This window comes from Vicugna pacos, chromosome 14 (assembly GCF_048564905.1).
Source record: "Vicugna pacos chromosome 14, VicPac4, whole genome shotgun sequence".
Classification (NCBI taxonomy): Eukaryota; Metazoa; Chordata; class Mammalia; order Artiodactyla; family Camelidae; genus Vicugna; species Vicugna pacos.
This window is the reverse complement of record NC_133000.1, coordinates 27086321-27112682: the sequence shown is the minus strand read 5'-3', so window position 1 is coordinate 27112682 and position 26362 is coordinate 27086321. Positions and strand designations below refer to the sequence as shown.

The window sequence follows — 26362 nt, the reverse complement described above, 5'->3', positions numbered from 1 at the left end:
TGATTGAATTGGGATTTGAATCCGGATTTAATTCCTAATCTTCCTGAGATCTGGTGGGAGTTCTGTACGTAACGTGGCGTTTCTGTTCCTAAATGGTGGGCAGTGAGAGAAAGTGTTTGAATGCGGAAAGGTTCAAAATGGAGTGTAACAGAGTGACAGCTATACTTTGTCTATTTCAGAGTTCACATGGGTCCTACAAGTAGCTGCTATCACATACACACACACACACATACTTAAACACACTCAGATACACATTGTACTAAATTAAAATTTTTAGAGGTAAATATACAGAACACTTTAAATAATTTGGAAAGGAAGTTTTCTTTAGATAAAAAGACTGTAATGGAAGTGCAGTTTCTCAACACAAATTTTTCTTCCTTTCTTTCTGGCAAATATGGTTATACGGCTTGAATTTTAGATGCTGTATCTTTAAAAAGACTGACAGAAATTACCGACAAGTGTCTTTTGTCAATGTCTTCTGATCTCTTAGGATGCTATTTAATTCCATACTATTCAACCTTAGAAACTACATAAATTTCAGTGAGCTAGTATGAAATTGTTAGGAATAGATGTGGACCTTTAATGTATCGAAGGTCTGTTCTGGAAAGCCACATTAATACAACAGGCAAAAATACATATTTTCTCATTAAGAAATTACTGTTAAATTATGTTTACATTATTAAATATTTTTGATAGGTTAACATGTTTACATTGTTGCTTCATCTACTGGCGTTCATGACCCATAGTCATGAGTGAGCAGCCCATTTTACCATAAAGTATAGGTCCGTTTTGTATTTCATATAGGGAGTTGGAACACTGTCCTCATTGTACACCTGCCCTCCACTATGGCAGCCTTCCATGGAATGTTTTCTCTCAAGTTCAGTCCTCTCTGCTTGCTGTTCCCCATGCCTGGAGCACTCCTTCCATATTTTGCCCAGCTAAAATCATCCTGCTCACCCCTCTGATCTCTGCTCAGACTTCGCTTCATCTCGTGACAGATGTGTCCATCTACAGTGACTGACATTCTCTTAGAGCTAATGCATAGACTGTCAACCAAGGGCCAGGTGCTCTTTTCATTCACTTAATCCTTACAACAACAAACAGATGTGATATGGGTACTGCAATTATTCCCATTTTACAGATGCGGAGACTGAGGCTTAGACTGTGACTTGCATGTCATTACACAGCTAATAAGTGACTGAGCAGAGATGCTAACCCAGGGAGTCTCACCCCTGTTACTGGGATCTCCCAACTAATTTGTATAGATATAGCTGTTCAGCATTTTTTTTTTCTTTTTGTTCTCTGAGAGCCTTTTTACCATAGCTCACGAGGGAACATCTGTTCCAGTCTGCTGCCTCAAGCCATGTAGACCGAGGGAGAGAGGTTTCACGATCTTGTAGCTTCCTCTGAGGAACAGCTGTTCATTGTGACAGCAGTTTAACTCACCTCTTTGCTAACTGAGGGTTCTCCACTGGGAATTAATTTGTGGTTCTTTCCATAGTCGTTCTCACAGTCTACTGTAGGTAGTATGCTCATTGGGACTGATTTCTGTTTAGAATGATTGATCAACTTCCAAGAGATAGGGAGTAAGTTTACGTTGTAATTTTTTTTTCAGCTCTTTTAAATCACCATCTTCGGCAGGACAAAACCAAATCACATCTGCCACTGATGGAGTTGCTAAGACCCTGTGCTTGGTGCTATACTTATGTTATCTCCCTTTGTCTTCACAACATCTTTGTGAGGTACAGAATGTTACCTGGAGGAAACTGCAAGGCAGAGAAAGAAACTCCGTGCCTCTGCTCAGTATAGGCAGGATTAAGTGAAACCCCGCCTGACCCCAAAGCCGACACTTTATTTTTTTAACATTCCCAAGTACATCGCTGCTCAGAGAGTTTGTAAGAAAAGTCAAAATGTTGTTTTTAAGGGTGTTTACCGATAACTTACTGAAGGGAACCAGCACACAGGATACTTTATTTCCTCACTCCTTGATAGAATAACTTTTTATTTATATTGATGGGCTTAAGATAAAGGAATGTTTGCAGTTCTGGTTCTATTTTGAAGCATAAAATATTGTTTTTTAACATTAGAGGCCTTTTCATATCAGGCCTTGTTGCTGCGGTGATGGTTAAGGTAAAGGGTAGGGAGTCAGCATCTCTCTGTAATAGATTTTTATTTCTTGCAGGGCTCATGTGAAGCATAAATCTCAAGTTGGAGGTACTAGGTGGAAATGTTTGACCTCACACTATAGGCTGAGTAAATTGGTGGCCCACCAGGCATCAGACTTCACCAAATGAAGTTCATGCCTTCAGGCGTGTAGTGTCGTATGACAATAATCATTGTTTTCCACTTGCATCACGCATCCCTGGCAGGTACCCCGGCCCAGGGAGGCTGTCTCCTGGTGGGCACCTTTTGGAAATGACCGAGTAACCAGACTGGTTTTCGACTCATTATTTTATGCCATTACCAATGTACCTGTGATTAATAGAGATATCATGCTTCTCCAGGATGAAGTGAGTGCATTAAGGAATTTTTGTTGCATCTTGCAAGGACCCTTTGTCCCCCTATATCATATCCAACAGCTGTAGCAAGCTCATGTTTGTTCCTTGAGTTTACATCTAATTTTTGCATCTCTCATTGTTCATTGTGGCTTTGAAGCGTATGTATGTCCTGGTCCCACTTCCAGTCACATTTGTATTAGAGTCTGGCTCAAACTGCTTGTACTCACATAGGCCCAAATTACATGGTTTCTTCTCCAGCACTCTCATGTTTTGTCTGGGTGACACTTCATTTTTTTATCATTGGAAGACCTTTTGCTATTTTATTTCTTTAACCAAAATTATTAGCACAGCTTGCAAGAGCAGTCTTAACTCCTTAAGCAAATTTCATGTGATACCTTATTTATTGTGCTTAACTAATCTCATTATAGAGAAATACTTCCAAATGCTTTCACCTCTTAGGATGCTTTTGTTATTTCTCTCCTATGAGTAACATGTTTGAAAACAAGTTTTCTACCAAATTTTGCTTATTCGAAATACGTCATCTTTCTGTTTTAATTAGACATACGTAACCATGTAGACCTTTTGAGTTTACAATATTGTATATTCACGTATAGAATTGATGGAATTACACTTAAAGAGGTCAGGCTTTTTGGTTTATGTAGCTCTTCTAAAATTTTTTTTAAATTTTTTTATGAGGGGAGGTAATTAGGTTTTTGTTTATTTATTATGGAGGTATGTGATTGAACCCAGGACCTCATGCATGCTAAGCATGCACTCTACCACTGAGCTATACCCTCCTCTTATTCATGTAGCTCTTATCCTGAGCACATGCACGTTTTCTGTTGGGATTTTTAAGTACTGGAAGAATTGCTAGACATCCTTCTTTATTGAGAGGTTTGAAAACCCACCATATCTGGACACTTTAGTTTAGTGTTAGGATTTTGAGGGCAGTAAAAAGTAAACCCTGCCTTAAAAGGAATTTGTTACTCTTGCACACACAAAAAGGGGCAGAATTGGGTTTTTTTGTATTGTAGGTTTTTTTTTCCTCTTTGTACACTGGGTTTACATATATGTGCTGAACTTTGCAGTTATTATTTTCTAGTTCATAAATTCCAGTTTGTTCCTCCCTAAACTTTGTTTCCCACGTACACCCATCTGGATTATGTCCTGATGCCGAATGTTTAGGTTTGCAACCTTGAAAATTATTTCTGTTACATTCTTCTAATCTTTATTCTTTAGGCTTGTCACAATAAAAACACACCTAGACTAATTGGCTTAATTTTTCTTTTTACTGATAAGGTTTATTTGTACTGTGCATTGCTCAGTGGGATAATAAATGCATTTGGCTGACTAGTGATTGGTATTTCTCTTTTACATTTTAAGTATTTTGTTTATTCACTGAAATCACTATAGTGAAAGGTAAAGTCCGGATTATTCTAATAAAGTAATGAGAACAACAATTGATAACGGAGGAAAAAGAAACCACCTAAATTAACTAATACAGTATAATAAGTATATCAACCCATGTAATTGAAAAGACAGCATTAAACTAGAATATCACAAACAAAATCAAATGGCATGTTGTTTGTAGATAACATATATTGGTCTTCTGTGTTCTGGACAAAAGAGAGAGAAAGAAAAAACACTGTTGGTTTAAGGCTACTTTTTATATTATGTTTTAACATTACCAGGCTTACATGGAATATTGTGGAGCTTTGGTTGGACGTTTTCCTTGAAGAGGTGATTAGCAGTAGCTCAAAAAATAATGTTGTCTTGTCACCAAGCTTACCTTTAAGAACCATTCTTCATGGCTGCCATCTTGTGCTTAACTGTGCCTTTATTTAACCTCACAATGGGGAGATAAAATGGTTATTTTTATAATATATCACTTCAAGACACAAGGGAAGAGAATGCATTTAACAGAAAATCAAGTTCTACTTTGAAAAAACCTTAATTATCAACATTTCATGCTTTATTTGTTAAAAAATCATTTTTGAATAGATTGAAAAATCTCATTTGTTTGAGAATTTTATGAAGTGCTTGGAGAAATTGCAAACAAACTCACAGCATAATTGTGAAGGGCCAGTAATGTTCAGTCCCTGGTGGACTAATAAATAATTTGGTGTTTCATCTGAGACTGACTTTACAATGAAGGGCAACTTGAAGCTGAAACAGTTTAATCATCAGCACCTGCACATCCTTTGGGGGCATTCTCAAAGGATAGTTTTCCATTTTCGTAAGTTTCATGGGTCGTAAAAAGTTCAGCTGATAACACCTTCTATTAAATGCTAAGATGATACGGTGTTTGTGTGTATATCATGCTCTCTTGTTCTCACTAAGCATTTATGTATGGGACTTGGTAATACCAGAGAAATTAATCCGATTACTTTTTACTGTCATTCTAGATTCCTTTCTAAAACATCAACCTTGTAATTACTGCAAATAGAGATTTCTAAGAATAAACTTATTTTCCATGAGGTAGTTATAATCTATTTAGTTACAAAAGAAAATAATTTTGATGGAAAACTGACTAGTAGATCATACACTTTTTATATTTTTAAAGACTTGTATGACAGGCATTAATTATTTAAAAATTTTTTCTTCCATGTTCCACTATAGAACTATATACAGGAGTACAGGAATGCATTTTTAAGGTAGTCATCATGACTATGTAATCATTTCATATGGCTGAGTGTTGCCTCTTCTCAAAGTTAACTCCTAACAAGCATTTAGTGGGAATGTGTTGGACTCTTATGTGGTTGTTTACTTTGAGAAAATTAGCCTATGTCTTAATGGTCCTAACATCCAGCTTTCTGGAAAGCATGCAGATTTAAATTCAGTTTGTCTACTCTTCATTTTAGGGACTTGAGACAAATTGAATACTTAGGCAAGAAGAAAAGAATTTGGGGTTTAGTAAAAATTATACTAAGAGAACCCTGGCTTACATAATTTAAATATCTATTAATGTTGAAAGAAATGTAACTCTGAACAAGAAGACATAAACTTTTTAACATTTGTTTTTCATTTAATAAAATCTCCACTAACTTTCTAAGTTACAGAAATATACAGGATATTATCTTATGTTTAAAAATGTTGAATTAGGCAGATTAAACTATTTAAATAGGCTAAGACTCAAATAGAGAAGTACTATCAATAAGTCAGGATCTGTGGAAGCCTGCTTGTGTCTTACACTCAAATTTGTACATTTTATTACAGTTTTATAAAACTGATATATTTGTCAAGTAAAGGCATATTTGGAATATAGACTATTTCTTAAGCTTTTGGAAGAAGGGGTAATTGATTATACACATTGATTATAGTTTTACTTTCTCGGAAAAATAAAACAACTATTATTTATATCATGGTGAAATGTTTTAGGTTAATTTATCAGGAATGTCTAATTTCAAGTGTGAGGAATACATTGGGGGAAATGAACACGGGAAACTGAACTCTTTTCCAGAATAAAATCTCCTAAACCATATTAGATTTAAAAGTATTAAAAACAATGTCTTTCTCTGTCTCTCAGTCTGTGTGTGTGTGTGTGTGTGTGTGTGAGAGAGAGAGAGAGAATTAACTCTTTAGAGGTAAATGGCTAGACTAGAGGTCAAAAGTACATCTAGTCCTCCATATTTAATTCACCTCTTTACCTTTTCTGCCACGTAATCCAGCTGTATTGGATGCATGCTTTGTTGGTACTTCCTACCAACTCAATGTGCAGTCATACCAACATCTCTGAATGGAAAGCATTTATATTCTTATAGGATCTATGAAAATAGCTCCCCCATATGCTTGATAGAAACATATATAAATGATGTAAGCTAGAAAGTGGCTCTTCCTTGATTTGTTGCTGGATAAATCATTGTGTGTTTGAGGCACTTGATTAATGACATAGTAATAATGAAAATAATATTATTATAAGTTAGTAATAATATATTACTGATAATAATATTAATAATTGCTCACATCTTAACTATGTGCCAGGCACTTCTGGAAGCCATTTTCATGTATTAATTCATTTAATTCTTATAATAGCTCCATAAAGTGTTATTTTTCTTATTTTACAGAACAGGAAACAGATACAAATCACAAAGCTATTTAGTACCAGGTAGAGATTCAAAGAAAGACAAAGTAACTTCAGATTTTTTCCTCCTAACCATTATGCTTTTTCTAATATGCAATAACAATCTCAGATTTTTATTTTAATAGTTTCTAAAAGTAGTGAAATGTCATACTTACTGTATTTTTGAAGACATTCTTGATTGTCAATTCAACAAATTCTTTTGAGTACCTACCTTGGACTGATTTTATATGGCTGTGCAATGTTAAATTGTTTACTTTTAGATTCTAAAACACACATTTATAAAGTACCCAAGAAAAATATACAGTGTTTAAGAACCACTACATTATGCAAAAGTATTTAAGAAATGAAGATCTATGTGTTGGTCAACCTTATATAAGAACACACTTTTGAGGATTTTGCTTTTTGCAATATGGTAATAGGGACTCTTAAAGCTCCATCCCATTGCAATACAGCAAAGCATTTTAAAACATGGCTGTTTTGTGAGAAAGCAAGGAAAATCTACAAGGGCAAAAAGGGTTAAAGAGAAAAGAACAAAACTGAAACTTGCATGTTGAGCGTAGGTATACAAAGGGGAAATCCAGGCTTGCCCTGAGATCAGGCCAAGATTAAGATCAGGGTCACATGCAGGGTAAGTATACTGAATAAGATTTATATAACAAGCCTAGGACAAAAAGAAATTAAACTTATCCAGGTTACAAATGATACCTGATTATTTACAGAAGCATATTAAAAGCTCTGTGCAGGAGGCAATTACAATTCAGAGCCTCAAGATTCTCACAAATTAAGTTTAATCAAATAAGAGCACTTAATCCCAATCAGCAAACACCCAAAGAAACAAAAGATTGTAATGGTGAAATGATCTTGAAAGACCAAAACAATAGATACAAACCTCCAAGACTCTAGATATTGAATAGCAATATGCAAAATGTTTCAGGAAATAACAGATGAGATTAAAGAGAGAGAAAGAAATGAGATTACCAAAAATGACCAAGCAGGTCTGAGAAAGAACCAGATAAAACTTAAGGAAGTAGAAACATGATGGTTAAAATTAAACCTGGATTAAATAGCAGACAATACTCAGCTGAAGGAAGAAATGGTGAATTGGACAATAGATCCGAAGAAATTGTCCAGAATGCAATCCAGGGAGACAAGAAGATTAGAAGTGTAGAAGACATGTTGAGAAATGTAGAGGACAGAGTGAGAAGGCCTGCCACTTATACAGTGAAAGTCTTAGAAACACAGACTCGAAACAGTGAATGAAAGGAAATATTCAAAGTGATGGCTGAGAATTTTCCAGATCAAGAATCCACAGAATAGGACATGTACAGCCTATACCAAGTCAGATGAATGAAATGAAATTCACTTGATAGAATATTGTAGTGAAGCTGTAGAACACCAAAGACAAAACTTAAAAAGCAGCCAAAGAGAAAGTCTATGACCACCATGCAACAGTTAGATAGAGATGACTCCTCATTAACAGAAAATGGAAACCAGAAGAGAGATATCTTCAGATGTTAAGGGAAAAAATAACTGTTCTTTTAATTTTGGGGATATTCAGCAAAAACTCTTTATAGAACAAGGACAAAATTAAACTGCTGGTAGATAAACAGATAATAATTTTCCATGAATATCTCTGTTAAAAGACCTTCTAAAGCAGAGATTGGCAGACGTTTCAGTGAGCCAGATAGTAAATATTCACAAGCCAGACAGTCCCTGTTGCTACTGCTTAGTTCTGCTATAGCAATGCAAAAACAGCCATGGGCAGTACATAAGTGAATGGATGTGCCTATGTTCCAATAGAATTCTATTTACAAAAGTAAGTGGCCAACCCTGGATTGTAGTTTGCTCACTCCTGCTCTAAAGGATGCATTTAAAGAAGGAGAATTTTTTTTTGAAAAAGAAAAATTAGACAAGAAGGCATACCTACCATGAAACTAAATGTCCAGTAATAAAATACACAGTAAAACAATGTATAGCATGTTTTATAGAGAAGGAGAGACAGAACTTACTTCACTGTTGGACAGATTGTTAAATAGATTGAAAGAGATATTTGGAGTTCAGGTATTTTATGTTTCCTGTATTGTTCAAAGGTCAGGAAGGAAGGTAAAGATATCAGTAACCTTTAAACATTGATTTGTGTGATAAAATTACAAGTATAACCAGTAAAAGAATAGACATATCCAGTAAAGTTTCAAATTGTAGAGGGAGAAAAGGACCAGGAAAGGCATATGAAGAAAAAACAAAACAAAAAAAAAGGAGCATAAATAAAGCAGGACATTAAAAGAAATAATGTAAGGTGGTGGAAACAAGTATTTTATAAATCACAATAAAACTTTAAAAGACCATAGGTTGGTTTAAAAACAAAATCTAGTCTTACGCTGTTTATAAGAGACCAACCTATAACCCAAGGATATGGAAAAGTTTGAAGTAACAAAACAATTAATGAAATACAAGACAAATAATATTTAAAATAAACAGGAAAACTATGTTAATAACAGGTACAATAGACATAAGGGAATATTACTTCATGATGATAAAAAGCTTAATTCACCAGAAAGATACAGTTCAGAAATCTGCATGTGCATTATAACATAGCACTAAAATAAACATGTAAAAAATGATAAACTATAGGAATAAGTTGACAGATTTAGCATTATATTGGAAAACTCTGACAGTCTTCTAGTTTACTGATAAGCATAAAAATACTATCAAAGACATGAGAGCTTTAAACAATGTGATAAACTTGATTTTATACATGTATATAGAACCCAACTCAGTAATTAAAGAATATACATTCTTTTCAGTCACAAGTGGAACTTTTGTCAAGTTAATCACATGCTAGAGATTGTGAAACAAATCCTGATAAATTTCTAAGTTTCAGCTTCATTCATTGACCACAATAACATGAAGTTAGAAATAAAAAAAAAAGGATGAAATTTTAAAATCATTTTAAGAAAATTCTAAAAAACATACTAAATAACTCATGTATCAAGGCAGAAATCATAGGAAGAAATAGACCAGAACAATATTGAAAATACTCTATTTATATCAGAATTTGTAGGGCACAGTAATAGTGGTATAAAGAAATTTATACTCTAAGTGCTTATATGAAAAATCTGAAAGACTAATAAAGTAGGCATCTGACTTCAGAAATTTAAAAACAATTATACAATCCTAGAAAAAATAAAAGAGAAATGAAGGGAAAAAATTACTTGAGAATATTTAAAATCCAAAATGTGGTTATTTTGAAAGGACAAGTTAATTGGATAAATTTCTGAAGAGATTAATCAAGAAAAAATACTGAAAATATAAGAAAGAATATAACTACAGATAGAGTCGATACAAAAAGAGAAAAGCATACTATAAAAATTTGTAGGCCAGAATTGGAAAGGTTGACGAAATGCGTAAGTTCCTAGAAAAAATATTAGATATTGAGACTGACTTTAAAAGAATTAGAAAGTTTAGATAGGCCTATATCTAATTTTTAATTTAATGACTTCTCAGATCTTCCAACAAATTAAATACTTGACCCAGAAAGCTTTACAGACGAGTTTTCCCAAATTGTAATTAAATGATTATTCCAAACTAATATTGTGAAAAAAATTATTATCAAATGTTCAAAAAGATAAATTCTTCATGTCCAAGTTAAGTTTATCTCAGAAATGGAAATGTAGTTTAATATTAAATATCTATAAATATAATTCAATACATTAAGAATGACTGAGGAAAATATTGGATAAAATTCAACCCTTGTTCAGATTTTAAAACAAGAGCAATAAACTAGTTGAACCCTTTATCCCTAAATAAGAAATGATGAACAAAGGGAATCCTCTCCACCTAATAATGAAGATTTAACTCATAGCTAGCATAGTTTGATAAGACAAGAATGAAATCAAAGTATAGAAGCTGAAAGGGAAGAAACTAATCCTTCATTATGTTGTCTATGAATATTACAAAAAGACACCTACAAGGGGGAGGGTACAGCTCAATGGTAGAGCACATGCTTTGCATGCACGAGGTCGTGGGTTCAATCCCCAGTACCTCTGTAAATAAAAAGTAATAGATTGAATAAACAAACAAACAAACCTAATTAGCCCTCTCCCCAAACAACACAAAAATTAAAAAAAAAAATTTTAAAGGAACCTACAGGAAAATTGTTAAGAAATTTTATCAATGGAATACATAAAATCAATTACATTTTTACATATGTTATAAAATGTTGGAAATGGTTTTTTTAAAAAGACATTATTTATAAGAGCAATAGAAAGAGAATAACAAAAGATGTCCAAGACCTGAAAGAAAATTATTTTTTCAATAGACTTTTAAAAAAATGACCTTAATAAGTCTATTCTGAAATATAGATGACAGAGTAAAGACACAAGAATAGTGAAGTCATTTCTAAAGAAGAAAAATAAGTCTTAAGCTATAATAATTAAGACAGAGCATTATTGGTGCAAACATGGAAACATTGGTCAAATGGACTAAAGCAGCCCCCAAGCACCAGCATATATAAGGACACTTGAAATCAGGAGAGGTGGCCTTGTAGATCAGTTGGAGAAAGGATAGGCTAGTTGTGAAGTCGTTATGAGTCAATTCATTTTCCATATGAAAAAGGTAAATTGGACCCCCAACTCCTTCCGTTCATAAATGTTGATTCCAGAGAAGTAGGTACTGAAAGGTGAACAACATCGTTAGAACTTTAAGAAGCAAATATGGAATATTATTGTCCTTGATCTAGGAAACAATTTTTTAAAATAATATATTAAAGGCACTAGTAATAAGGGAAAAGAGATTTTTGGCTACTACATAAATTTGAGAATTTCTCTGTGCTGAAAGACAAGATAAAATACAATGACCATTACAATCCAGGATATATTTAAAAAGCATAAAGCTAACAAAAGGTTAGTATCAAATATTTAAAGGACTAGTATCAAATATTTAAAGGACTACAGACAATTAAGAAGATGATAACCTAATGGAACAGTGGGTAGAAGAAATGAATAGGCATTTCACAGAATAGAAAATACAAATGTTTTATTATGTGAGAAGATAATTGAATTAGGAGCCATAGATATACCAGTTAAAACCATGGTGTGATACTATTATATACCTGCCAAACAGGTAGAAGGCTGATGAGAACAGTTTTGGTAAGTATGTAGGCAATGGTTATGTATTGATGGTAGGGGGTGTACATTGGCTCAACCACTTTGAAGACACTTTAACATCATCAGGTAAGACTGAAGACAAATCTCTCCTTTTCATTGATCAACTGCATTCCTATCTTAGAGAGTCATGGGTTTCAAATTATTTTCACCATAACCTTAATATTGTAAAAAATAAGATTTTACAGTGGGACCCAACACTCTTATGTTTATGTATTTTAAGAACAGAAACAAAAGCATCAACAAACAATACTTATCCTTACTGCTTATGTTATGCTCTAAAATGTTTTGTTCTCTTTCCCTTAAAGAGTGTCTGTCAGCAGTTTCTAAACAGATTTAAGAACCAACTATGAGACCTATCTTTAAAGAACTTACACAGGGAGATGTACAAAAATGTTTGTAACTGTATGGTTCATCATAGCCAAAAACTGGAAACAATCCAAATCCCACTAGTAGGAGAGTGAATAATAAAACACAGTTTAATATTATAAGCAATGAAAAGGAATAACAATTTATACATAAAAATATGGAACATAATCTTAGAAACATAATGTTGAGTGAAAAAGCAAATCCCAGAAGTTTACAATAAAGGATACTGCAAAATATAAAAATACTCAAAGATAATGTTTATGATAACAGCCCCAACTTATGGAGGATTACACTCTGCCAGACTTCTAAATTTTACATACATACACATACACACATGCGTTTAAATTTACTGGTTTTGGGTTATTTTGATTTCTCTGAGAGAAATAACGTATAATGCTGCAATGTGTATTTATTTTTTATCAAAATTTTTTTTATTGAGTTATAGTCAGTTTTACAATGCTGTGCCAATTTCTGGTGTACAGCACAATTTTTCAGTCATACATGAATTACATATATTCATTTTCATATTTTGCAATGTATATTTAAACAAGTTGTGGCAAGATTCTTGTTACTACATTTAGTTATGTAGAAGACATAAATTATAGGAGGAAGACAATTGTGAACTTGATGTATTTAACATACATGAACGCATACACACATACATGTATTAACGTATCTATATTTTTGTACATGTATTAATATGCCTATGTATTTTTATAGATATTTTAGAATTTTCTGTTACTATAAAAACCAGGTGAGCCTTAGAACTCAGGTAAATTATTGATTACGCCTTTGAAATGAACAGTGAAAAATGTGACTGACGTTTTGAAGCCCTCTGTGGTCGTTGCCCTAGACTGGTACACCCATGAATCTTTTAGACAAGATCATGAACCAGGCGTGTGTCTGGAAGTTCTACAAGCACTCAGAGAATTTCTTTTATCATTACATAGATGAAAGTAGTTGCTGGCAGTGCAGTTTATCTACCAATTGACTAAATAGAAAACCAGGTCAAGAATAAGATGATTTAAAGAAAAAAAAATTGTTTTCTTATAGCTAACTATCTATATGTACAGTTAACCCTCATTCTTCTTTTCTGGTTTCAAATCTAGAACTGAAGTAACTAAGAGGCAGTTGTATCTAGAATAATGTGGTTCTTTAACTATTTATCTTTTCTGTTCTAGGCTACTTTAACTTCTCAAAATTTAGGGTAAAACAAACCCCCAAATTGACCATTTGATCTGAGATACTATTTCCAGACTAAATACCTATTTCTGTGCTGTCTGTTGGTATTTTTCCTGCTAAAATTCTTCTCCTGATAGTTATAATGTCAGAAAAAGATATGTTTTAAATGAGATAGGTTTTTAAATGAAAATCAATAGCGCATTTTCCATAAAACAAAATAGCTTTAAGAACTACTTCAAACCTTATTTCTAAATGTAAACATTATTTTTATAGGTCCTCGGGAGTAATTTTGGCTTTTTATTGCCCAGTGGAATACTAAAAGGGTGTGACAGTTATATCTGGTAATAGGTGGTGTATTAAATCTTCTCATTGAAATGTATCCAGTCATTAAAGTAGAAAATTCATATTTGAAAATTGTATACTTTAGTTAAGTTTCATAAATACGCTACGTGATACATTTTTTATCTCTTGCTGGTTCCTCTTACTCATTTCCCTCAAACAAGAAATACAGCTTAGATTCCTGAATATTTGCCTATACTTTTCTCTGCCACAGTTCGCCTTTCCTTACTATCTCCCTTTTACACATATACATGGGTGCACATGCACACACACATGCAGATATATACACTTGCCTTTGAAACCACACTTACAGGAGAGATTGCATGTTAAAGTATATGTTAGTACTGGTATTTCATAGTTTAGCAATAATAGTCAGTGTTAATATGTCTTGAACTGTGAAGAGTCTGAGAATTTACCAGTTTTCATAGTTTCCTGAATGTTAGTAGAAGACACGAGACTGTGGGGTCAGAAATAAAGAAGAGTTACTCACAGCAGATAGGAGTAGCCAGAATAAACAATTTTGTAGATTCCTGAGCCCAGATTCCCACAGGGCAGCGTAAAGAGGGCCAGTTTTAATACCTACACACAAAATGGTTTGTATTACTAGAGGGAAACCCTGAACTTGGGGGACCCAATTATTTTCAGAGTCAATAAGACTGCCCAGTTTGCCCTGGTTTGTCATACTGGACAGTAAACAAATCCATTTGCTTACGAGGGAGGCACTACCTCTAGCTTCCAGGACGGTTCATTATATAAGTATCTTTGAAAAGACAGTTTGGAGCAAAGGTGCTTGATTAGTACTTGTATAGAGTCCTTAGTTTTGCACTCTCTTACTTGAAAATCTTCAGTTGTTTTGTAGTTTCCTTAAAGGAAAGTCTAATCCCCTATCTTGGTCTAGAAGACTGCAAATGATCAGGCCTCAGCATGTCCCCTGACCTCGTCTAACACCACCATACTGGCCTCCTCCTTACCTCTCAAACCCACCAGCAGCATTTGCATTTGTATTTCCCCAGGTACTCCATGGCTACTAGCTTCTTGACTTTCAGCTGGAATCAAATCAGTGAGGGAGGCCTTATCTGATCACTTAATGTAAAGTAACTCTCCAGGCATTCTATCACATCACTCTTTTGATTTTTTTAGTACTATATTTATCAAAAATTTTAATTGTTTATTGTCTGTCTTTGCCTTCTGCCCCACCATATCACATGTAAAACTACTTTAATAGCTATGCGTGTATCTCCCTAGTCCTTAGAATAGTACCATTTACTACTCAGTCTATCAGTAAATAATTTATTGCATGGATGGACGGATGGAAGGATGAGTTAATATTCCTTCTGTTCTATGCTTTTTGTTCCTCTTTTTTTATCCCCTGATAGTTTTCTTTTCATTGTTTTGATCAATAATATTAAACTTTATTGTTTGATTTCTAATGAAGAACTTACACTGTCTCTAGGGTAAAAAAATATATATATATTAAAGAAGAAATTAAAGCATCTCCCAAAATAACATATGCCACCTAGTTGTTAAAGTTTAATTATACGCTTCTCTGCTTAATACTGTTAGTGATAAACTAGCAATGGATTCACTGGTACTGAAGAATACAGTCTTCACAGGATATTGTAACACCATGCCATGCTGTTTGTTGGCACTTTGAAAAACCATTGTTTACCTGCTATTTCCCACAAATGCCGCATGAGAGGAATTTCTTGATTTGCATAAAACTTTTTAAAATAAGAGACAGGCTAATCCCATATCTGTTGAGATCTTCTTGTGGTTCACATGGCATTATTGATTTTGATGAACAGTCAGAGGGCCTGATGTTGAAGTGCCAAACATTTCTTTAATCATCCTTGTGACACCTCTCTGTGTGAAAGAAATTGTTAAATGACTGATTATAGAATAACGCAGCCATTACAAAATTTCAGCTCTTTTTTATCATTTCTTCAACGATTTTTTTCTTGTACTCAGGAGTTTACTTAGCATAGGAGGAATGGGAGACTTAAACATTTGCTAGACACTCTTTTGGGAATATGTATAGGAAACTAGTTTTGATTTGTAAATTAAATGCTTTTTTATTTTTAGTTTCTGTGTTCCTTCTCTTAGTTGATTTCACTAAGATGCAGGTGCTTTAAACATAACAGTTGTATTTTTAGATACATAACATATTTAGCAAGGGTTCATGTGCTGATCTTTTAAAAGACTATGTTGCTAATATAAGAAATAACCATTACCAAAAAGATATTTATCACAATTCTACAGATTAATAATTTTCCATTTGCTCTATGGAATCACTGGTTAAAATTGACCATTTTCCAAAATTTGTTATAGCAAGCAATAAAGGACAATTTCAAAAAAAGAGAAGCAGAAGAAAAAGAAAAGCGTGCCAGAATAGCCAAAGAATTGGCAGAGAAAGAAAGACTTGAACGTCAACAAAAGAAAAAGCGCTTATTAGAAATGAAGACTGGTAAGTACTACCAAATTTGCTATTTATACTGTCTACACCAAGATTAATACTGGTTACTTTATCTGCAGTTTAATATATGTCCATGAAAAAGGAAGATGTGATGACTTATTTTAGAGTTAAGCCATAGAGGAATTCTTTTTTTTTAATGGAGTTACTGGGGTTGGAACCCAGGACCTCGTGCATGCTAATAAGCATGCACCCTACCACTGAGTTATTACCCTCCCAACACCACCACCATCCCCTCTCCCCTTTAGCAATTTTTTTTAAATGAGCTTTACCCAGTTTAGTTTACTAATGAGAAATGTTTTCATTCTGACATTGATCATAGGTGATTTTGGTCCTCTGGGGTACTGCTGTAGTTGCATTATATTAGCATTTCTTTCACTACTACTTAAATAACTAATCTGTAATAATTTATGTCAATTAGTAAATTAACAATTATAGGAAACTGTTTATGGGAAATTCTACAGGACAAGTAACCTGTTTTCTTTAACAAAATACTCCAAGGAAGGAAAAAAGTGATAGAGGGGAAACTTACTGATTAAAATAGACTAAAGAGACATATCAACCAATTGTAATAAATAGAACTTATGTATAATCCAATCCAAACAAATGTAGGGAAAAGTAGTCTAAAAAGTTTGAATACTCTATTTTTTCTTATAGACGTGTTAGTCTTATTGTGGATATGTTTTAAAGTAGCTTTTAGAGACTCATGCTAAAATTTTATAGACAAAAAGATACGATGTCTGGAATTTCAGTCAAAATAGCCTAGCATGACTGGGAAGTAAGCAGGTGTATAGACGAAGCAAGATTGACTATAAATAATAATTGCTGAAGTTAGGTGATGGGTACTTGGAGGGAAAGGTATGTTCACTATACAATTTTGTCTGCTTTTGTGTATTTTGAAATTTTCTTTAATAAGAGGTTCTTGGAAAAAATTAAAAAGAATAAAGAAAAAATTTACTATTTTACAGAGACATACATATGTATTTTCCAAAGCTAAAATATACCACTAACTTAGATGCAAAAGAATTAAGTAAATTATAGTTATATTTTTACCCCCTAAAAATTCTGCCTCTTCTACCTCCAAGCCACTAAGGATTGTGGAAGACTTTAATTAAAATCCTTCAGCCTCACTGCTAAATTACTGTAGTTTATATCTCAAGACTGCAAATTCACCTAAGGTTTCCCTGAGGGTAAACTGAGATGCCTTTTTTGCCTTCTTTACTTTTACTTTTACAGAGATATTTTACCTTTAATAAAGCAAACTGAGTACCTTAATGTATCAGACATATTTCTTCTAGGAGAAAAATTCACCTAAGCACAATTTCTTGTTTATTAAGAATTCAGAAAGTGTTCTCAGAAATATCTTAAGTGTTAACAAATGGGGATTAGAAAAGTTTGGCATTGAGTTTTTTAAAAGATGCTTCTGAAAGCGTTATTTTAAAATAATGTATTACTGCCTAATTACCAGACATTCTGGGATTTGAACATGAGCTCAGTTGTTGTTGGTTAACAAGTCATGTATAGATGAGTTACTGGTGGCAGATTGGCTGTGTATTGTTTGTGGATTTTACCTAAGGGTCTGCCTTTTAGCAATTCTCTATTATGTCAATCTGGAAAGTTGAAACCTGACAGGAAGCCAAAATTTTAATGAAACTTCACATCCAATGTAATCTAATAATGTTTTTGTTTAAATTTATATTTCTCCTGAAGGAAGTTTCCATTTTAAAAAATAACAGTTAATTTCATTTTTCCAATTTGAAAATAATATTTTTGTGTTATAGGAAACACCTAAAAAAGTAGTAGATCAAAACTGTTACCCATAATCCATGATTCACTGTTAATATTTTGGCATGTTTTTCTTTCAGTTTTAAAGACTTCTACCTTTTAGTGATAGCTGTATGATCCTAGTGAACATGTATTTCAGTGTCTCACTTTATCTTGCTGCTTTCTGAAGGTTTCATGTTCTGTGATTTTTAGTTTGTAATTGTTAATATCTTTGTCATTGTGTCCACTGGATATGCCATATCTAATTTAACTCACATTAGTCAGTGTGAGGTCATAGAACAATAGTTATTTTCACCTTTTCAGTGTGATACTTATTTATGCATAACTAATGCATAAATAATTGAAAATGTTTGTAATTGTTAAGATATGGGATAGAAAAGGATAAATATTACTAAGACCTTTGGTGCATGTCGCCAAATTGCTTTCCAAAAGTATTGTTCTAATTTCAACAACTTTTAACATTAGTTTATGAATGTGCCTTGATTGAGTATTCTCATTTTTTAAAGATTTTTGGTGTTTTGTCATCTTAACTTGCATTTCTTTTGCTACTGCTGAGACTGGACATTTTTTCAAGTTTCTAGTGCATTTGTATTTCCTCCTTTGTGAATTGTGTTATCTTAGTCTTTTTCTTGTTGATTTACATGTTAGCTCATTGTGCATCAGTATTCATCTTTTAAATAGATCTTTTGACTTCTTATTTTTATATCTTGCAAGATAAAAGTGTTTCATTTTTGTTATATAATGACTTATAATCTTTGCTTTTGTCATTTTTTTTATCAACTTTTAAGTTTAGAAAATCATCCTCTCGGCAATTTCATATTCTGCTTCAACTTTTTTCTAGTTTCAGTTATTCATAATGCTATTCTGCTCCATTTATTTCTAATTCCTTAATTATTCATATACTTGACAGACAAATTTTAATATACTGGGATCTGTTTTTGAATTCTATCAAAAGTGTTCTAATAGTTAATAGTGGTTAACAATCAATCGGTTTGTGTTGTTTTTAGATAGGTATTTTATGTTGAGGGTGTTACTTTTCTATTCTTATTATTCAAATAAATTTGATATTTTTTATTTTTGAAATAAATATAAGGAAAAGTTTCCGCTGCACTTTTTGTTAATCAGAGCTCATCTTATTTGACCTACTGGGTTATTTTATAAATCTTTTTCTATACTATCTCTTCCCAAACATGGTCTGGAAATTATCATAGATGCATCTCAGATAAATGTCAGACTCTCACTTGGTAAGAGTTCCCCAAGCCTTTATATGCTGAGGTCTATATGTGCCATACATTTTGACATTTTCCAGGAGAGTGTTCTTCAAAAGATAGTCTGGTTAACATTGATTTATATAAATGATATCATATAAACAGTTTAAAATAACACATCAGTTTTCTTTTTTTTTTTGTCGAAGTGTAGTCAGTTTGCAGTGTTGTGTCAATTTCTGGTGTACAGCATAGTGTTTCAATCATATATATACATATGTATATTCCTTTTCATATTCTTTTTCATTATAGGTTACTATTTTTAAAATACTATATATATTATATGTGAATATTTTAATAGATCGAGTCAGTCATTTGATAAAAGGTGATACAACATTTGATACAACAAAGCTATGATGTAGCTCTTTGAAAAACATTTGAAAATTTAGAAAGAGGCCTTGAACTATTTTTCTTGTAGACTAGAGAATTTTAAAGAATCTAGGGCTATATCCCAGATTTCATGGCACCTAAATATATAGTTTTCTCACCAAAGTAAAAGACCTCTTGTAAAATCCCAATAAGTGATGATTATTCTGAATGGTCTTTAGTTTTCCTTTGAATATAGCATGATTATTAGCATAAAATAACAAAATATTGTCTCAATATTAATGTAGCTCCTATAGCCAAGTAATTCATATAAGTATCAAATATATTACTGCTTATTTGTTGATACTTCTTCATATTTAAAAATAGTATAAATATGCAGTCACCTTTTTCTTTCCATGTTAGCTATAGAATATGCTTTTTGTCAATAAAGACCTTGTAATATTATGAAAAATATAAATGCTGTGGTCTTCTATTATTATTTTATTGGTATATAAAAAAATTAATAGGTAGGCTACTTTTGTTTCTTTAATTCATCAACAGTTTTTTTTACCCTATATGCTGGTATTAAAGTGACAAATAAGGATTAAATAAGTAAGCAATCTTATGGTTACCAGGGATAAGGGAGTGGGAAGGGATAAATTTGGGAGTTTGAGATTTGCAAAAGATAACCTCTATATATAAAAGTAGATAAAAAGCAATTTTTTCTGTGTAGTACGGGGAACTATATATATTCAACGTCTTGTAGTAACTTTTAATGAAAAAGAATATGGAAACGAATGTGTGTGTGTGTGTGTGTGTGTGTATATATATGCATGACTGGGACATTATGCTGTACACTAGAAATTGACACATTGTAACTAACTGTACTTCAATTAAAAGAAAAGGATAAATGAGATTCCTGCTATAATGAACTTTAAAACTCTAATGAGTGAATCGGACAACCACATATATATGATAATTTCAGATTATAAAAAGTTGTATGAAGTAAAGATGGGATAATACAATGCAAATGGAGACTGGCTGAGTTGGGGGGTGCTAGTGACAAAACTTGGTCTTAGAGAACTAAGGAGAGTATTAATGTATACCACAGTTATTAATTTAAAAATATTGATTATAAAACTCTTTAGAAACTGATAGGATAACCAGGCTCATGGATTTTTACTATACTATATGTGCTAATATAGTGAATTTTTTTAAACATTTTATTGTGAGGATCAGATAAAACTTTATATTATTTTTCTTTCTGGGTGTTATATTTTAGTACAGAACATAGCATTGCTCTCATCTTTGTAGAAGTTGTCAGCCTGGATTTCTTATTCTCAAAAAAATGTAGAAGGGCAAATTGTTGAGTTTACAGTAGTGTTTTATCGCCTCTCTGAACCGGGAACTTTTGTCCTATTTTTGTATGTGGTGCACGTACTCCTGAATGATAGAGGAGGAGAAGGCTCTTTACATAACCCTGCCGTAAACCCACAGGGAGCTTCCTTCCATATATTTTCATGACTTTCCGCCATGCAAATAAGAACTGTGTTTTTTCACAGATGCACAGATTCGTGGATCACCACCTGAGGTAGTAGAGTAAATTAAATCCCTGCTCTTTCTTATCCATCATAAATCATTACTTGCCCTTGGCAAGAAAGCAAGCAACTATTTTCCAGTCTACTATTTATTATCACTATCATTTGAGAATGTTATTTTTTAATAGAATGACAATAAAGCCAGAATAACGAGCTAAGATTCTCTAAGAAGAAAAATTAAGCATTAAATGTCCTTTTGAGCAGCAACCCTAAGAAGCACAGCACCTTGGATTATCGTGTTACAGCATTTAGAGGTCACTTGTGTCATTTTTGTTTCTTTAAAAATGATGAGCCTGAAGGTCTCTTAAATATTCACATATGCACTTTTGGTTACTTCTGTTAAATGACTTGGTATTACATTAAACAAACAAGCAAATTGACTACAGTTTCATGATGTCTTTGCTTAATTGGTATGTGAATTTTTTTAAACATTTATTATTGATTTATTATCATTTTACAAGATATGTGAATTTTGAGTACATTTTCTGAGGATGATGTTTAAATGAGAATTATTTTAGTTTAGAAGATACTGAAAGTATTAACTACCTGATGTAGGAACTAGTAAGTATCAACACTAGTATTTATTTAAAGTGCATAGCTGTCTTTATGTGTCATCATTCCCAGTAAGACAAATAGTGATAGTGATTTTATGTGATTATGTACAACTTTTTCAAATCTGCATTTCTTTTTTTTCATCGTGGAAATGAGTAGGGCATTTGATACTAGAATTCAAACATTATGCTTTAAGACTTCCTGAGTGTGTGAGTTGATTCACTTAATTTTTAAATAGCACATCAGAATGGTCTTGAAATGGACCCAGTGTTGTATAATTATGTTTTGAGGGGGAAGTAAATAAGAGATTATTTAATGGAGCAATAAAAACTATATGAGCAGCTCCTATATTTCAGTCTTTAGGTTACAATTTGTTTATTATTTATTAGACTTAAATGTCTCATTTGGTACAACTTCAGTCTATTAAATAAAGAGATAATTAGCTTTTAGAAATCTGTTGTTTACCCACATGGCCAAAACTGCTCCTTTGTTTTCCATTCTGCAATTTAGAATTACTAAGCAATTAGACCTCCATTTTAGAGGAGATGCACATTACAGAAATACTGCTTGGGAATATGTCTGCCAATCTCAGTAGACTTGCAATTAATGTGTCTACTTACTTTCAAAAAGGCTTGACCATTACCCTATCCTCTACGTATAATATAAAACTTAGATTATTTTTCATAATTGCGTATATTTCTAGTTTTGTAGAGTAGTGTTTTCAGTTTTCTAGCATCTTTTGGCCATTGATGCATGTAGGACAGTAGTTTTCGTTATTTCTCTACTTAGAAGAATATAATAAACTAGATTGCATTGGCATTGATATATTTCTCTTTTCTTTTTTTTGTGTGTGGTTTTTTTTCATTTTTATTTTATTTTTTTTAACATTTTTTTATTGATTCATAATCATTTTACAGTGTTGTGTCAAATTCCAGTGTTCAGCACAATTTTTCAGTCATTCATGGACATATACACACTCATTGTCACATTTTTTTCTCTGTGACTTATCATAATATTTTGTGTATATTTCCCTGTGCTATACAGTGTAATCTTGTTTATCTATTCTACAATTTTGAAATCCCAGTCTATTCCTTTCCACCCTCTACCTCCCCCACCCGGTAACCACAAGTCTGTATTCTCTGTCCATGAGTCTATTTCTGTCCTGTATTTATGCTTTGTATTTGTTTGTTTGTTTGTTTTTGTTTTTTAGATTCCACATATGAGTGATCTCATATGGTATTTTTCTTTCTCTTTCTGGCTTACTTCACTTAGAATGACATTCTCTAGGAGCATCCATGTTGCTGCAAATGGCATTATGTTGTCGGTTTTTATGGCTGAGTAGTATTCCATTGTATAAATATACCACCTCTTCTTTATCCAGTCACCTGTTGATGGGCATTTATGTTGTTTCCATGTTTTGGCTATTGTAAATAGTGCTGCTATGAACATTGGGGTGCAGGTGTCATCCTGAAGTAGATTTCCTTCTGGGTACAAGCCCAGGAGTGGGATTCCTGGGTCATATGGTAAGTCTATTCCTAGTCTTTTGAGAAAACTCCACACTGTTTTCCATAGTGGCTGCACCAACTGCATTCCCACCAGCAGTGTAGGAGGGTTCCCCTTTCTCCACAGCCTCTCCAGCATTCGTCATTTTTGGATTTTTGAATCACGGCCATTCTGACTGGTGTGAGGTGATACCTCATTGTAGTTTTGATTGGCATTTCTCTCATAATTAGTGATGTTGAACATTTTTTCATGTGCTTTTTGATCATTTGTATGTCTTCCTTGGAGAATTGCTTGTTTAAGTCTTCAGCCCATTTTTGGATTGGGTTGTTTATTTTTTTCTTATTGAGTCGTATGAGCTGCTTATATATTTTGGAGATCAAGCCTTTGTCGGTTTCACTTGCAAAAATTTTCTCCCATTCCGTAGGTTTTCTTCTTGTTTTATTTCTGGTTTCCTTTGCTGTGCAGAAGCTTGTAAGTTTCATTAGGTCCCATTTGTTTATTCTTGCTTTTATTTCTTCTAGGAGAAAATTTTTGAGATTTATGTCAGATAATGTTTTGCCTATGTTTTCCTCTAGGAGGTTGATTGTATCTTGTCTTATGTTTAAGTCTTTAATCCATTTTGAGTTGATTTTTGTATATGGTGTAAGGGTGTGTTCTAGCTTCATTGTTTTACATGCTGCTGTCCAGTTTTCCCAACACCATTTGCTGAAGAGACTGTCTTTATTCCATTGTATATTCTTGCCTCCTTTGTCGAAGATGAGTTGACCAAAAGTTTGTGGGTTCATTTCTGGACTCTCTATTCTGTTCCATTGGTCTATATGTCTGTTTTGGTACCAATACCATGCTGTCTTGATGACTGTAGCTCTATAGTATTGTCTAAAGTCTGGGAGAGTTATTCCTCCAGCCTCTTTCTTTCTCTTCAGTAATGCTTTGGCAATTCTAGGTCTTTGATGGTTCCATATAAATTTTATTATGATTTGTTCTAGTTCTGTGAAATATGTCCTGGGTAGTTGGATAGGGATTGCATTAAATCTGTAGATTGCCTTGGGCAATGTGACCATTTTAACAATATTGATTCTTCCAATCCAAGAGCATGGAATATCTTTCCATTTTTTAAAGTCTTCTTTAATTTCCTTCATCAATGGTTTATACTTTTCTGTGTATAATTCTTTCGCCTCCTTGGTTAGATTTATTCCCAGGTATTTTATTACTTTGGGTGCTATTTTAAAGGGGACTGTTTCTTTACTTTCTTTTTCTGTTGATTTATTGTTAGTGTAAAGAAAGGCAACTGATTTTTGAACATTAATTTTGTAACGTGCTACCTTGCTGAATTCTTCGATCAGCTCTAGTAGCTTTTTTGTGGACCTTTTAGGGTTTTCTATATATAGTAACATGTCGTCAGCATATAATGACACTTTTACCTCTTCTTTTCCAATTTGGATCCCTTTTATTTCTTTCTCTTGCCTGATTGCTGTGGCTAGGACTTCCAGGACTATATTGAATAGGAGTGGTGATAGTGGGCATCCTTGTCTTGTCCCAGATTTTAGTGGGAAGCTTTTGAGTTTTTCACCGTTGAGAACTATGCTGGCTATAGGTTTGTCATATATAGCTTTTATTATGTTGAGATATGTTCCCTCTATACCCACTTTGGCGAGAGTTTTTATCGTAAATGGGTATTGAATTTTATCAAATGCTTTTTCTGCATCGATTGAGATGATCATGTGGTTTTTGTCCTTTCTCTTGTTGATGTGATGTATTACATTGATTGATTTGCGTATGTTGAACCAGCCTTGTGTCCCTGGGATGAACCCCACTTGGTCATGATGTATAATCATTTTTATGTGTTGTTGGATTCTATTTGCTAAAATTTTGGTGAGGATTTTGGCGTCTATGTTCATCAGTGATACTGGCCTATAATTCTCTTTTTTTGTAGTGTCTTTGCCTGGTTTTGGTATCAGGGTGATGGTGGCTTCATAGAATGACTTTGGGATTATTCCCTCCTTTTCAATCGTCTGGATGAGTTTGAGAAGGACTGGTATGAGTTCTTCTTTGTATGTTTGGTAGAATTCCCCGGTGAAGCCATCCGCTCCTGGACTTTTATTTGTAGGGAGGTTTTTAATTGCTATTTCTATTTCCTTTCTAGTGATCAGATTGTTCAAGTGTTCAGTTTCTTCTTGATTCAGTTTTGGTGGACAGTATGTTTCCAGAAACTTGTCCATCTCCTCTAGGTTATCCAGTTTGGTTCCATATAGTTTTTCATAATATTCTCGTATGATATTCTGTATTTCTATTTTGTTTGTTGTAATTTCTCCATTTTCCTTTCTTATTTTGCTAATTTGTGCTCTCTCTTTTTTCTTCTTTGTGAGTTTGGCCAGAGGTTTGTCGATTTTATTTACTTTTTCAAAAAACCAGCTTTTGGTTTGGTTGATTTTTTCTATGGTCTTGTTAATCTCTATTGTATTTAATTCCTGTCTGATCTTTATTATTTCCTTCCTTCTGCTGCTTTTTGGGGCTTTTTGTTCTTCTTTTTCTAATTGATTCAGGTGGTGGGTTAACTTGTTTATTTGAGATTGTTCTTCTTTTTTGAGGAAGGCCTGTATCGCTATAAACTTCCCTCTTAGCACTGCCTTTGCTGTGTCCCATAGGTTTTGAATGGTTGTGCTTTCATTATCATTTGTCTTGAGGTATTTTTAATTTCAGCTTTGATTTCCTCATTGATCCATTGTTTTTTCAATAACATATTGTTTAATCTCCATGCTTTTCTTTTTTTCTCCTTTGTTTCTCTGTTGTTGATTTCCAGTTTCATGGCATTGTGGTCAGTAAAGATGCTTGAGATAATTTCTATCTTCTTAAATTTGTTGAGGTTTCTTTTGTGTCCAAGTACATGATTGATCCTGGAAAATGTTCCATGTGCACTTGAAAAGAATGTATATTCTATTTTTTGGGTGTGTAATGCTCTGAAAATATCCACCAAATCTAGTTTTTCTATTGTAGTATTTAATTTCTCTGTTGCCTTGTTTATTTTCTGTCTGGAAGATCTGTCTAGTGATGTTAATGCAGTGTTAAAATCTCCAACTATGATTGTATTCCCATCAATATCCCCCTTTATCTCTGTTAGTAATTCTTGTATGTACTTAGGTGCTCCTATATTGGGTGCATATATATTAACGAGTGTAATATCTTCATCTTGTATCACTCCTTTAATCATTATAAAATGTCCTTCTTTATCTTTCTTTATGGCCTTTGTTTTAA

At 33.1% G+C, this 26362-nt stretch overlaps 1 protein-coding gene across 7 annotated transcripts in view; it reads left to right on the top strand.

Moving 5' to 3' along the window:
- The window catches only part of DIAPH3 (diaphanous related formin 3), a 473996-nt gene that overhangs the window by 305610 nt on the left and 142024 nt on the right, over positions 1 to 26362 (top strand). For all 7 annotated transcript variants that reach the window (XM_072976641.1, XM_072976639.1, XM_072976638.1 and 4 more), the window contains one exon: positions 15960 to 16095. In XM_072976641.1, the coding sequence (XP_072832742.1) occupies positions 15960 to 16095 (136 nt within the window). The remainder of the gene's footprint in view (positions 1 to 15959; positions 16096 to 26362) is intronic.